Below are 14,864 nucleotides of genomic sequence, written 5' to 3' on the forward strand. Positions count from 1 at the left end.
CCCCGCGGGCCCCCGCCGCAGGGTGCGGCCACCGCATGGCCCCGCACTCCGGGAGGTGGCGGCGGCCCCGCGGAAGGAGCGCCCGGAGGTCGTCGAGCCGCCGCCGCGGGGCCGCGGCCCCTTTAAGAGCTTCACCTGTCGGCCGCGGCCTCGCCGCGACGCGCGGCCCGGAAACGGAAGCGGAAGCGGAGCGGGAGGGGCGGGCGGCCGGAAGCGGCGGCGTGAGGGGAGGATGCCGCTGCCCGTCCAGGTCTTTAACCTGCAGGTATGGGGCGGCCGCGTCCCGCTGGCCCGGCCCATCGGGCCTTGCCGCGCTCCGCCGCGCTCCGCCGCGTTCCGCGTCCCTCCCGCGCAGGGTCTGAGACCCTTGCTCGGCCGCGGCCTCCGGGGGCGCCGTGCGGCCTTCTCCTTGCGCTCCACGGACGTGGAGCAGCTTTCGGCTGGCCTTGGGCCTTCGCTCGCCCTTCCGTCGGGTCTGTGTCTCTTCCGCCGCCGTTCGCGAGGAGCAGTGCTCCGCCGAGCATCCTCCGGCACCCGTGGCGTCCCCGCCGCTGCGGTGGCCCTGTGTTTGGTCCCCGCCGTGGGTAGGGCTGGAGTGGTGGAGGAGGGTACGGTGAGGTGGCCCAGTGAGGAGGAACTGAGAGTCTGTAGTGCAGGGAGAGCCCCGGGAACGCCGAGGGGGTCGGTGACACGAGGTACCTGCGGAGGCTGTCCTTTGCAAGTTTTAGCAGTAGCATATCTGTGTCAGGGCGCGGGGCTTTGGGCAGAGAGGACGAGGGACGGTTCAGCATCCAACTCGGCTCCTTCGTTAGTAACAGATCTGTACTGCACCCCGTCCAGCAGCAGATCACACCTATTCCTGCCGAGTACAGCAGGAGACTTCAGCTCAGGCATCAGCATATCTGCTTATGTGAGGCCTGGTGAGGTACCCTCAGCAGAGCAGCCCTTGGGGCTTAGGAAATCTTGGGGAGTGGCTGTTTATTATTTGCTCTGTGAGTAGTTTTTGAGTTGACATTGCATCTTCCTTTCAAAATAAAGAGCTTGAAAATGTTTGAGTTTGCTTGTCCTACTGGGGCTTTCAGCCCACTTGTATTTTTCCTTGTCTGGGAGTTAAGTGAGAAATGCAGAGTGCAGACTCTCAGTGTAGCAAGACACAAATTGTTCTGTTCCACCAGCTGGAATTACAGTTACCTTTTTGCTGTTTTCTAAGGAGTCTGTAATTGAGTTTTTACTATGGTAGGCAAGTGCCGCCTAAACAAACTAACCTTGGCACTTAGTGTTTGTGATATAAGAAAAGATAGAAGGTAGATAAAAGTGGGAAAAGTAGTGGTCTCAGCATATGTTGAATTGCCTGTTTTTATGCGGAGTTTGCCTGAGGGGTGGTCTAAACAACCAAAATTTCCTCTGTGCCCTCCCTGCCTCCCTTTCCTTCATGGAAAGGTTAGTAAACTAGGAAACAGATGGTTTTGTGCTTCACTTGCTTTTACTTCAGATTTTGGGAGGTTTCAGTGAGATGTGTATTTGACGTGTATCAGTTTGTGAAAGAATAAGACCTCCAGACTGTGGGTGAGTGTAATTTTTAGAGATAGGAAATCTGCATCTGCCCTGTTCCTTGTCACAAAACAACCCAACTAAACAATCAACCCAGTCCAAAAAACCCTCAATCTTTGATTTCTTGACAGTAAAATCAGTAAAAATATGGAAATAATCAGATGTGTATGGGGGCAAGGTGGTTGGCATGTCTGTCTTTTGTGAGATCCCCTTTTGCAAATCAAGCTTATAAAGCTTATATACTGTGTGCACAAAGTCAGCATTTTATAAGCAGACAGTCTTCTAAGTTTTCCTCACTTTATTTCCTCACAGTAATTTCAAGGAGGACTGTTCAGCACACTTGGACTAGGAGTAGACAATGAATTTTGTGCCAGCAGAGCACTTAGTTTGTGGAATGGGATAGCAAGCTGGTCTTACCTGGAGTACATGCAGGAGCTGAAGCAATGCAGCTGTGCCAAAGTCACTGCATTGCTGTGAGTCCTTATGGCTCAAAGCCGTGCAGGATATACTGGGAGAATAAAATTCTGTTGTTTCTCCAAAGAGGCTCTATCCGAGCAATTGAACTTGAAAACTATAGTAAAATAGTTTGACTAATGCCACATCCCTGCAGTGCAGTCAGATTGTTCCTTGCTATGTTGGAAACTTTGAAGTTGTCATTTGGCGTTCTGTTCTTTATGGCTTTTAATACTTCTAAGAAGTTTCGCAATATTTGCCTCTTCCCCCCCCGCCCCGAAATATTATTTCTAAGCATTAAAGCAATTTTGAAAGGTTGTGGTGAGTTTTTTGGTACATTTTGCCTTTTGGAACTTCTTGAGCTGAGTGTTAACACCTGCTCTTGCTCAGGGAAGAGAAATGGAATGCATATGCATACCTCACATACTTTGTAGAATCAGATTATTTGACCCCTTCATTTTTTTGCTTGATAATTTACCAAGCCAAATAAACTGCTCTGTGTGAATGCTAAGCCATACTGCTGCTTGCATTAGACCAAGCATCATGCTGACTGGTGGTGCTACTAGAGAAAAGTCCTAAGCATATATCAAAAGACTGAGGAGTGCTTTTTCATTTTTAAAATTTAACACATATTTAAGCAAGTCCTTAGTAAATTGAATAACATATAGGCTGCTTTTGACCTTGTTTTGCTCTTTTAGGGTGCAGTGGAGCCCATGCAGATTGACGTAGATCCACAAGAAGATCAGCAAAATTCACCTGATATCAACTATGTGGTGGAGAACCCCACGCTGGTACGTGCTGCTGAGGGCTGTGGGTACATTTCTTGCCCATGATCTCTTCCTTGAAGAATTTTGAAAAAGACCCTTCTGAAAAAATTTTAACGCTGGTTAGTCTTAAACACAAAAGCATCACAACTGAAATTTTGAAATGGTAAATTGTAGTGTAGAGCATATTTCTGAGGAAATTACTTATATTTGAAGAAAGCAGACATGAACTAATCTTACTGATTTTTGTTTGCCCTCCTTGAGGGGGTCAGGTCTGCAGGAAAAGCTGTGCAGGTCATAGTGTAGTAGGCTGATGTAGTGTGTCCATTTTCACCTTCTGAGGCCAGGTTTTGTTGGCAGGATTTGGAGCAGTATGCGTCCAGCTACAGTGGGCTGATGCGAATCGAGCGGCTGCAGTTCATCGCTGACCACTGCCCACAGCTGCGGGTGGAAGCTCTCAAGATGGCTCTGTCATTTGTCCAGAGAACTTTTAATGTTGATGTGTATGAAGAAATCCACAGAAAGCTGTCTGAGGCCACGAGGTACTAAGAGGCCATGGGAACCTGGGGAGCTTTCCTGACGGAGTTAAGAGTGATGTGCTGCAATGGAGTACTTTGCATGTAATACCAGCACGTACCTTATGCAAATTATCTTCGCCCTTAGAGTTAATAGCAGCGACATGTGTGTTCATGCTTTTTTAAAAGATAGAGCACAGAAGGCATTGTCTCATTCTGAAATCTTTGTGCTTTTAAAAGCTCCAGGTAGATATTGAGGTGAGTTTAGTCCTTGCAACTGCCTCAAATATTAATGAATAAATTTGTTTTTCCTGAGACAGATTATGGAGACATGTTCTAGATGCTTTTGTTTTCATAAGTTAATACCTAATCTAACTCTTTGCCTTGTTTTGGTTTATTGTTTCCTTTCTCTCCCCCGCTCTAGAAAGAGGCTTGATGTTAAGGATCACCTTTAATATCTCACTTATACATCTACGCTTCCCATCTTTGTATTATTTTTGTTGCTATGCTTATTTAATGATTTCTTGTCTGTTTTGCATGGGGAGTCTTTACCATGTGTGTGACAGTATATTCATCCTGAGATCATTAGGATAATTTTGTGAAGTATTTGTAAACATCTGTGATGCTTGTGTTACTGTTTGCACTGGACATTTTAGCAATATGTCTCTTTTTCCCCACTACCTTTATTTTCTCTTTGGTCTATTTTGTGTATGCAGTACTGTTTGTTAGGGTAGCATTGCCAGGCACTTAGCAGACTTCTGTTTTGAAACATATTCAGCCTAATAGCCTCATTCAAATACTTTTCTTTCAGAGAACTGCAAAATACACCTGATGCTGTCCCTGATAGTGGAATTGAACCCCCTCCTCTTGACACAGCTTGGGTTGAAGCTACACGCAAGAAAGCTCTTCTTAAACTGGAGAAACTCGATACAGATCTGAAAAATTACAAAGGGAACTCCATCAAGGAGAGTATCAGGTGAGATGTAAAAGGCTCTTCTGGAGCAAGGAAGAGCATTTTGTTTCTCTGTAGTTAACATGGGATGTGCCCTTAGGTCAGTGTGTTGAGTTACTTGTTTAGAACAAACTGCCTTTGTCCGTTTCTGAGCATACAGTTCACTGATGTTTTAATTCCCATCCTCCAGGAGAGGCCACGATGATTTAGGTGATCATTACCTGGACTGTGGAGACCTCAGCAATGCTCTCAAGTGTTACTCGCGAGCCCGTGATTACTGCACCAGTGCTAAACATGTCATCAACATGTGTCTCAATGTTATCAAGGTAGGAGGATTTGCAGGCAGAGGTACCTGGTGTCTTTGTGATACCTGCTGTGAAGTTGCCCCCCATCCTTGGCTCTTGTGTCCTCAATGATGCGGCTTAGCTGAGGAGTGCCGTTTATCTGTGCCTGCCCCACACTATTTCTGGCTCTCTACAGGTCAGTGTCTACCTCCAGAATTGGTCTCATGTTCTGAGCTATGTTAGCAAGGCTGAGTCTACACCAGAAATTGCAGAAGTAAGCTCCTGCTCTTTAACTTGCATACATTTTCCCTTTGTTTTCTGTTTCTAAATTTGTAAAATTATTTCTTCCTTTCCCCCTTTATGACTTCTCTTATGATGCACATGTACAAAATCTGACTTATGGTAAAAATGGGTACTTCCCATCCTCAGTTTTGCCATATTTCCCAAGAGAAATAAAATTAAGTTTTCTTGCCATTGAGATTGGCAAGTTAATTATCAGGGTGAAATATCCTGGGGACATTATCCTAGTTGTAAGCAAAATAGCTTTCATACTGCTTGCTCACTACTGCTTTGTTTTATGCTTTAGCAAAGAGGAGAAAGAGATAGCCAGACACAAGCAATTCTCACCAAACTGAAATGTGCAGCAGGTGAGTGAGTCCTTCAGCTTCCTGTATGGTTTGCCTGTCTTTCTACCTGTTAGCTGTCTCTAGGGCTCTTGGGTTTATTTTTTCTCTCATATTTGACAGACTTTGTATTTCCATACCAGACATGCAAAATTTAATTAAGCTGGTGAGATAGAACTGCTGGTTTTTGCCATCTCTTTCTTCTCCCTGAGTTTCTTCAGAGAGGATACCTGTGTGAGTCAATGTAGTTCAAAGGATGCTTGAGACAGTCTGAGGATCTTGTTTTACTTCACTAGTGAAGGCACTAGCAACTGTGGGGGCCTTTCCTACTCCCTAGATTTTTCAATTTTCCCAAATTTGTATACTGTCATAAAAAAAGGACTAACTTTTTCTGGTTCCTAGGCTTGGCCGAACTAGCTGCCCGGAAGTACAAACAGGCAGCAAAGTGCTTCTTGTTGGCATCATTTGATCACTGTGATTTCCCTGAGGTGAGGACCAAGAGGGAGCTGTATGCAGGTCTTGGAGGGGATGCAGTTCTTCTTAGTATTAGGTTGTAAAATTCAGATATTGTAGTTATTCTTGCAGCATTCCTATATAGTGTGGTGGTGCTGTGAACTGTGCTGGTTGGTTGGTTTGTTTTGGTTTTTTTAAGTCTCTGTTCTTGGCTTCTCTAAATGTTCTATTCTAGATCACATAAGAGTTACCTGTGAGATTTATGATTTATAATTTATAATTCAATCAACCAAAAGCTCCTGAAATTGATGTCTGCTCTCTTAGCAGTGTTACTGCTCTGACTCTGTCACCCCACGCAGTGGGTGAGAGCAACCTGAGTGCTTCCACTGCATTTGATAAGGACTAATCTTGTCACTGCTTGAAAGAAAGGCCTGGGGTAGAAGACTCAACACCACCCTTACACCATTTTGGTAGTCAGTGACAGCTTGCTCTCTGTCTCTCCCTCTCTCTGTAGCTGTTATCTCCCAGCAATGTGGCTGTGTATGGTGGGCTCTGTGCCCTTGCTACATTTGACCGTCAGGAACTGCAACGAAATGTTATCTCCAGTAGGTGAGTGATGCCTTGAGTGATGTTTGTATGTACTGGACATCTTTTGGAACATGGGACTTTGGTTAAGAGTGGATTTTGGCAGGAATATTTCTCATACAGGAGAGAAAGAATCACTGAGCTCTAATTTGCCTTTAGCATTAAGTGCTGTTTCACTGTCTAAAACAGAGTGGTTAATCACAGCTGAAATTTTCTTAGTATAAGTTTCCCACCCAGGTTAAATCCAGCATCTGCATAGCCCAGTTGTCTGTCTTCATCAGTACTTCATATCAGATATTAAATAGAGGGACACAGTCGTCTGTCAAAGGCAGCTTTCCTTCATGTTGCCCCTTGTTGTGGTGTATGTTAATCGTTAAAACAATTTAGTAATTATTAGTACACCTTGGAGTGTAATCTTACTATACAGAAGGTTAAGATAATTACAATCTTTGGAAGAAAGTGGTTATTGAGTGTCATAGATTTAATTGCAATGCTACTGAATTCCTGTCAGCTAGGTGTACAGGAGCTAGATGTACAGAAGCAGTAATCTTAAATTGCTGTGGAAAAGGGGTTGTTACCCTCTTTTATGGGCTGATAAATAGGGTGAGATCCCAAGGTTTAAAAATCTGTGATGGTGAACTGGGAGTGTGCTGAGGAAAAGTGTACATCCCTAAGATTTACCACACTCACAATAGCTTGTTTCTCAGAGAAATTGGCATGCTTGTCTTGTCTATGGCATGCTATACATAATGAAGGCTGTGCTTTGAAAGGGGACACAGAGCTGGCCAGCATGGACTACAGTATGGCATTTGTTTGCCTGATTTTGACCTATTCACATTCATGATTTTGTTTTGTGTGGACAAACACTTCTACTATTTGGTTTGTCAAAAGTCTTTTGTCTTCCTTCATCACAGCTCTGATGCTGTGCTCTATCTCTCTGTGTTCCAGGCTCCTAGCCCTGGTGAAAATGGGCTGTCTGGTCTGTTAGAGGGTAAAATCTTGGAATCTTCTTGGAATGATAGTGAGAGTTTTTAACCTTGTGACTTGGAGTGATGAGCTAATGGGGTATTTAAGTAGCAGATTCCAATGTCTGATCACTGCCATCTTTATCTGTAGCTCCTTCAAATTGTTTTTGGAGCTGGAGCCACAGGTTCGTGACATCATCTTCAAGTTTTATGAATCTAAGTATGCTTCATGCCTGAAGATGCTGGATGAGATGAAGGTGAGTTGCAGGAGAGCAGTGCAGAGGAGACCCTAAAAGTTCCCTTTGCCTAGGCTTTTGTGAGAAGCAGTGATTGTCAAAAGTAGATACTAAATGTTCAGGTCTTCTCTGTCTTCTGTGTCTCTTGGTGTGGTGCATGGAAATTAGGAATAGTTTATTTGTAGAGAGAAATTATAAATATTTAAAACATATTCCTATGTTTTTTATTCATTCTTGTTTTATTGTCTTCCTGTAGTATAATATTCTTAAGGTTCAAGTATATACGCATAAATGTTTCAGAACACAGGAATAATATATTTTTCCAGATTGCTTCTCAGCTTCTGATGTGGTTTATTGTTTTGCGCAGGACAACTTGCTGCTAGATATGTACCTTGCACCTCATGTTAGGACACTTTATACCCAGATTCGAAATCGTGCCCTTATCCAGGTAATTGTTCCTGTCATCCCAGAGGTGGATAAACAGGGAGATAGGCCATTTCTTTGCAATTACTTTTCTCCTAGTTTCTTAAAGGGTGGAGTGTGCAACTGAATATTTTCTTCTTTTTCTTAGTACTTCAGCCCCTATGTGTCGGCAGACATGCGCAAGATGGCCACTGCTTTTAACACCACAGTGGCTGCTCTGGAAGATGAACTCACTCAGCTGATCTTGGAGGGACTGATCAACGCCAGAATAGACTCGCACAGTAAGGTGAGTGCATTTCACCCATGAATTAGAGACTGAACAGGTTTACTAAGTTTAGAAACTCTCCATTCCTGAGAGGCTTGGAAAGGTGCATTCATCTCTTGGGCCTGGTGTGTTCAGTAGGGGTGAACTGTGTGTGACCTCAGGCCCCATAATGCCTTAGCTGTTTTCCTGCTGTGGAACCCTGGCACAGCTCCCATGTTCAGTTCTCTGTATTGGTTACAGATTCTGTATGCTCGAGATGTAGATCAGCGCAGCACAACTTTTGAGAAGTCTTTACAGATGGGCAAAGAGTTTCAGCGCCGTGCCAAAGCAATGATCCTGCGAGCCGCAGTCCTGCGCAACCAGATCCATGTCAAGGTATGGCCCTGCTCAACTGAGACTTAAAGGCAGGGTTAAGTAAAACTATGAAAGTTGGTGAATTGAGGATTCTGGAAGGGAGCCAATCTATCAGGTTCCTGATTGGACAAATTCTTACAGTAGTAAATACTTAATATATAAGGAACAAGTGTTTTTAGCTAGTAGATTAACCTGTTTGTACAGCTCAGAAGCTCCTTTGAAGTTTATATGGTTGGGTTAATTCTGAATAACTCCTTTGGTCCAGTCCTTGGTAGACGTATCTTCTACCTTCTCAATAAAGATTGTCTGAAGTAATTTTTTCAGCAGAGGAAGTAAAAGAAGCATTAATTGTTAGGAGTATTCTTTCTGGATTGCAGTTTGAAAAGGATGCCTTTAGGGAGGATAGGCCATCTGCACAAAATGTGTTAATTTCTATAGTATATTAATCCCTGTGATTACTAAATGTCAGATAGGATTCAATTCCTGGGGTCAACAGCACCTTGTACATAGTCGGTAAGAGTGGCTTAAAAGTTCTGGTTTGACTTTTTTATGAAAACTTTTTGTGAACTGTAGAAGTTGTTAATACAAAACCATCATTAATGAACCTGGGGGTATGCTCTCCCCCTGCTGCCATCCTGCTGTGCTTCACCTGTGCTTTATTTTGTCTCTCAGGAAGCAGGCTGCAGAATATTTACACATCACTAACTAGGATGTGTTTTGGTCTTGTTGCAGTCTCCTCCGAGGGAAGGTAGCCAAGGGGAGCTCACTCCAGCTAACAGCCAATCCAGAATGAGCACCAACATGTGAAAAACTTCGTGCACTACCAAAAGAAATGGTCCCTCAGGACTGTACCCAGTGTCTCACCCACTAACTGCTGAGCTTCACAAACTGTCCCTATCTCCCTCACTTCTTGCTCGGATTGAGTCAGGGTTTGGTGGTGGATAATATGAATATTCCAATAACTTCAATTCTCCTTGAAAAGAAATTCTTTTTAAAAACAGCATCCCTAAAAATGGGTCTTCATTTCAGTTTTGGTAGAAACCTTCACTCTCCTTCCACCACTCCATAAAGAGCTTCAGGTTATCCGTACAGATGCTGAGTTGAGAGTTTTTCAGTTGCTAATAGTTTTCTTGTTTCAAAGTTGCAAAAATAGTTAGTTGAATGGACAGACACGATATAAGATGAATTTTGCTGGCCTGAAAGTATTGCCTCAATTTTGAGCAATGCTGACCTTTCTTTTTTCCAAATAAACTTACAAGTGCATTGCTCTCAATTATGGAACTAGAGTTCTGATGGGGGAGGAGATTTCCTTTGAGAAACTCTTGGAGAATTTTCACCTGTACCAAAAAACATGGCATTGCTTCCATGCATTCAGTCACAGGCCTTTATTTTAGGGTTTTATGTTTACCTGCAGCCAGGTTCTCTCTCTCTCTGGTCTCTATTTTCAAAGAACTGTTTCCTGATGTGTTTCCCTCTTGTGTGTGACCTGGCTTTAGGGTCCAGTGTTATCATAGCAGTAAATCTCTACTTCATGCAAATATTGCTGTCTGCCCAGTCTTACTGCCATAGTGTGTGATGGGTTCCCCACATGTGCAACAGTTGTTTTGGGTAGAATGGATAAATGCCATAGAACACCACTCAAGTCTTGTGGAAGCCCTAAAAAGAGTAAGTCTAGTGCCCAATCTCCAGGTGCATTTATTCTGCTTTTCTTTTTATAAAGGGGTTAAAGGTGGCAGCCCAGTGTGTGTGTGTGTGTGTGTGTGTGTTATCCTCCTGTGTTCATGAAAAGAGATATGCACTGAATTTTCTGAAGTCACTGCTGCCTTTTATTCATCTAATCCATAAGGCAAGCTGAGAATTTTGATCCATCCCTGACTGGTCTGGCAAGTGACTACAGATGTTACTTTTAATCGGTTCATGCTTTTTTTTTTTTAAAAAAAGTTGTTATATCTAGTGCATTAAACAGCAGGATTAAAAAACTTCTGAGTATTTGGAATTTTGTGTTAAAGTTGGGTTTTAGGTATTTTGATTTCAAGCCTCTGTTTTTTTGCTAAGCTTCATGATGTTTCATAGGCGATTGTTTTGCTTTCTGATCTGGTTGGAGATGCAGCTTGGATGAAATGTAAAGAAAGTGCAGTTTGAAGGAACATTCGAACAGCAAAATTCCTGTAGCAACAGTGGTCTCTCCTGGCTTTCCATGCTTTTTATTACTTAGGTGCTGAAAATGGAAGCAATAGTTTCTGTAAGGTCTTTGGTTACATTTGGCATGGAAAAATTCTCTCATTTTTGAGGGAAGAACTGAGTGTCAAGCATCGCTGATGGCCAGTTTAGTGAGAAAGGCAAGTTGAGTCCTTGGGTAAATTGCTGTACATCCTTATAAGAAATGCAGGGAAAGTACTTTTACATTTTCTATTTGTGTTGAAGGGAAGCTTTTCAGTCCTGAATGCTACTCAAACATTTTTGCTTTCTTCCACAGATGGGCCAGTGATAGTATTTATCAGGAAAAGGTGTTACACTCTGCTCTTTAGGAGGTGGTTTTGCATCCCAGTGAAGTGCACCATGGCAGGTGACCTGTCTGTGCTCCCACTTTTGGGATTTTTATTTTATTTATTTATTTATATCAGTCCCTTGCTGGAGGATTTCTGCTGCAGGACTCCTCAGTGGTGTCTTGAGCTGACTGGAGTCTCTGTACTTCCAGACACCAGCGGCATCACACATCCCTCAGCAGCCACAAGGGGCCCACAAGGTGGCACCAGCAGTTTCCAGCTCTGGCTGTGGCCCGAGGCCATTCTGTATGCTGGCAGGCATGGTTAAGTTTTTGTCCCCCCAGACAAAAGTGCTTGCAGCCTCTTTGGGCGTTATCAAGCATTTCTCTTTTATTACACTGGCATTGTGGGTGCTTTGTGCAGAATTACTGGCATGTAACTCTCTCCTTTAGCCTGTGAAAGAAGCTGCTGTTGCTTTTGGATCTTGTAGATGGGAGTCAGGGCTGTACAGGCATGTTTCTTCTAGACATTGTCCAACACCTGCCTCAGTCCTAACTGCCTGCCAGTCTCAAACCCCACAAAATACAACACAGTATGCATATAGTTCTAGGAAAATTGCATTCATAAGCAGTCTCCCCCAGCAAAAATGATTCTTACCTTAAATCTCTATGTAATTTCCCAAGTAATAAATGGGGAAATAGTAACCCACATAGATTGAATTTTCAGTGATTCCTTGTGACCACCAAGGTCATTCAGTGATGAAGTTTTGTGGAATGTGTAGCATGTTGGTATGTCTAAGATATGATCAGAGGGGCCCATTCGTATGGATTTAATGAACTTGTGCAGCACCTTTTTGTTAAGGAAGTGTCAGTGGTAGGCCATGACAGGTTCCTCATGCAGTGTAAATCCTGCTTTCTTTACATGACCTTGCTAGGACAAAAGGAAAAACAGTTGAAAAAACCTTATTCTTTTGGCAAAGGCAGTTTTAATTAGCACACTCACTGTAAGTGGTAATGTAGAAGCTGCCACTGTGAGATTAGCATTAGTTTGGGGTGATTGGTAATTATCTGCCCAGAACTTCTCCAGCACTGTGGTCTGTGTTGCTAGGTTTTGCAGGGGGAGGTCTGTTTAGAGGACCATGGCTGTTGCAGCATCATCTATGAGCTGCTTTTGGCTGAAAGGTGTCACTAAGTGAGGGAGAAAATAACAGAGCTCGGTCTTTGTCCCAGGCCATGTGAGTGTGACCTGTACATCTCTTCTGTGACTCTGCAGCAAAGGTCTCAGCACTGTTCCATCCTCTGGATAGCTCCCAAAACTGCCACTGAATAAGGTATTATTTCTGATATGTGCAATGTAATATAAACTTTCAGGGAAAGAATAAAGAGGAAACTTCAATCTGACAAAGACCCATTGTGTATTGGTAGAAAGTGCTTGTCAAGCACTGATTCATTTTTCTTTTAAAGTCTCAGCCAAATAAATTTGACTATTTGAGATTCTTCTGCCATCTTCATTACTCTTTATGAAGCAGATAGCAGTGGGGCAGCAGTGTGCTGCATGAGACAGTGCTCTTAGTATGTTTTATACCATCTGCTTGTGACAGCTGAGGTTGAGACAAGTCAGTGTTTTACTTCTCTGGTATTCCATCAGCTGTGAATTTGCAGTAGGGTGAAAACCACCAAACTGGTGTGGAACTGAATTCTGCTTCCTCTGATGCTGTTAGAGAATAGGGAAAGGATTACTTGTCTGCTTTGCAAATGAGCTTTTTAGTTAAAGTAATGTTATTTTGGCTTTTGTGTTCTTAAGGATCTCTGAACTCCATTCAACATTTCATAGGGTTGCTGTGTAGCTTTAGATTCTCTCATAGGATAACTTGATTAGGATAAATTAATTAGAAAGGGGAACAGAAACTGGCTAGTAGGTCATGTCAAGCTCTAAGAGAAAATGTACAAGATTCACTAATTAGAAGCTTGGGAACTTCATAATGCAATTAAGTTTCTTGACATCAAAGAGTAACTCAAGCTTAGACCTTGGTAGAGTTACTGAAGTTCAGACTGCAGGACATTAGCAAGAGATGGTCTAATTCAAACAAGAACTCAAGTGGCAGGACCTGAAAAATCTGGCTTACGTGGTAGATCAGGGTGGGTATTCTTTTTATCCCTGACCCTACAGGTACCACTGTTTCAGTTCTCTAAGCCTTCAGCTCTAGCTTTGTACTCCCTTTGCCTGTACTCGATACAACTGTGAACTCTCTGCACTTCAAGGTTTGTACCCCGTAAATACATGCTGAAATCTCAGAGTTTCAGTCTGTGTTTTGATGCACCTTTTAGTCTTTAAATTTTTTTAGAGCTTTCTCATATCTCATGTCATAACCTGTTTCTCAAATAAAGGCAGTTGGCTTTCTTTTTTTCTTTTGTGAAATACCCCAGCTTTTTCTTGTGTGCCTCTGAAAATAATTTAGATGTGAGAACCCATTTTCCTGAAGACTGAGCATCCTTTTCAGCATCATTCTACATTCAGAGCACTGCCTTTTCTTCCCCCTACTCCATGAAAATAAAATAGTGTGTATCTCCTTAAGGGCCTCTGAAACAGAAACAAAACAGGCCTTGACCTTACTGAGCTGGCAAACTACAATCTTTTGATTAGAGATAAACAGAATAATTAGTATATTGCCTAGCCTGAAAGTAATCCCTTGTTAGTGCAGGTGTGCTCAGTGTGAACAGCAAGTGGCTTGGCTTTGCTCATGTTGCAATTGGGCCTCCGAGTTCACAAGCATTGCTTAGTGAGCCATGGCTCATCTGGACAGCTTTGCCGTAGTACTGCAAGGCTGGCATCTTCTTGCACAGCTGCTGAAAGTTCAGGTTGAAACTTTTTTCCATTAGTGTGGTGATTTGCAGTTGGATGCACAGAGGTGGGTCTATGTTGCAGTGCCAAACTGAGCAGTTTTTCAGCTCTGTGTCAGGAGTGTGGCAGCCTCCAGCCATGCCATGGACAGGAGTGGACAAGATAAGGTCTACCTGCATTTCTCCATTGTGCTTATTAAGAAATGCCTTGGTATGGAGGGAGGGACAAATATACCTTAAATACTAATTCTTTATAGAATGGTATCCAATTACTACTCTCAAGTGTAAGGCTCCTCCTGAATTTAGGAGCCAAAAGCCACCTTGACTGTTCCTTCACACTGGTCTAGTACTTCTGGTACTTCATAAATACAGTGATGACACTGTATTTATGAGAGGGAGGGGTGATCTAAAATCTCTCTGTGTGTTTCACACAGCCCCAGTTCTCTTGTGCTGGAACTGGCTGTTTTGCCTTTGTAGACTTTGAGCAGGAGAATGTCTGAGCTTTCTGATCTTTTTGGGAAACTGTTAATGGGGAGAGGTCAATTAAACAGTTTGAAATTCTAGGATAATACATATTTGGGTTTTTTACTCCAAGAGGGGGAACAGACCAGGAAACTCAGACTACTTGACAGCTTTAGCATGTATGCCTGTGCAAGGGAAGAAGTGGACATTTCCACATGAAGTGGAAGAGGTGGTTTCAAGTTTCCATCTTTAAAAAAGGCATGTGTAGGACCTGCATCTGGTTTTGTCACATCTCTCAGAATTTATCACATGTAAAGGACAAATGACTACATCATGAAGTATGAGACCTTGAGCAAGGAAATACTACTGGACTTGGTTACAACTTCCCACATATTTTTAGATAACCCTCTCTGTTAAAATAGAGATTTCATCCTCCCCCAACCTTTGGTTCATGGAAGACTGTTAAGTGTGATCATACTGTAAGAAACTAATAATTGTTAATGTGGATATAGCAAGATCTTACAGTTTTACATTCACATTTTCCAAGTACTGCTGCTTTCCTTTATGCATTAAAAATGAAGCCTACTAAAACACTAACAAATGTGACACATTTTCTGTTTGTGAGGAAGTCACACTGCTATTTTTAGTATGCC

At 42.9% G+C, this 14,864-nt stretch overlaps 1 protein-coding gene across 3 annotated transcripts; it reads left to right on the forward strand.

Annotated features, from left to right (window-relative positions):
• Nucleotides 1-179: 179 nt before the first annotated feature.
• On the forward strand, nucleotides 180-14,812 carry GPS1 (G protein pathway suppressor 1). Of its 3 annotated transcripts, none has more exons than XM_059485827.1 (14): nucleotides 180-265; nucleotides 2,703-2,795; nucleotides 3,129-3,310; nucleotides 4,095-4,259; nucleotides 4,426-4,561; nucleotides 4,716-4,793; nucleotides 5,106-5,166; nucleotides 5,545-5,630; nucleotides 6,110-6,204; nucleotides 7,297-7,402; nucleotides 7,749-7,829; nucleotides 7,953-8,090; nucleotides 8,310-8,444; nucleotides 9,156-13,327. In XM_059485827.1, exons 1-14 carry the CDS (start codon nucleotides 233-235, stop codon nucleotides 9,228-9,230), a joined length of 1,464 nt encoding a protein of 487 aa, XP_059341810.1. In that variant the 5' UTR covers nucleotides 180-232; the 3' UTR covers nucleotides 9,231-13,327. The 3 variants fall into 3 exon arrangements, with proteins under 3 accessions (XP_059341810.1, XP_059341812.1, XP_059341811.1); XM_059485828.1 differs by lacking the exon at nucleotides 180-265 and adding an exon at nucleotides 397-473; XM_059485829.1 differs by lacking the exon at nucleotides 7,749-7,829 and having other exon boundaries at nucleotides 9,156-14,812.
• Nucleotides 14,813-14,864: the final 52 nt, after the last annotated feature.

Source organism: Ammospiza nelsoni, chromosome 19 (assembly GCF_027579445.1).
Source record: "Ammospiza nelsoni isolate bAmmNel1 chromosome 19, bAmmNel1.pri, whole genome shotgun sequence".
Classification (NCBI taxonomy): Eukaryota; Metazoa; Chordata; class Aves; order Passeriformes; family Passerellidae; genus Ammospiza; species Ammospiza nelsoni.

What these genes read in the sequence shown, in the direction of transcription:
- GPS1 (XM_059485827.1), top strand. Translation starts at nt 233, where the DNA reads ATGCCGCTGCCCGTCCAGGTCTTTAACCTGCAG. An exon ending in TGGTGGAGAACCCCACGCTG is followed by an intron (nt 2,796 to 3,128) that starts GTACGTGCTGCT and finishes TTTTGTTGGCAG; the next exon opens with GATTTGGAGCAGTATGCGTC. An exon ending in AGATGCTGGATGAGATGAAG is followed by an intron (nt 7,403 to 7,748) that starts GTGAGTTGCAGG and finishes TGTTTTGCGCAG; the next exon opens with GACAACTTGCTGCTAGATAT.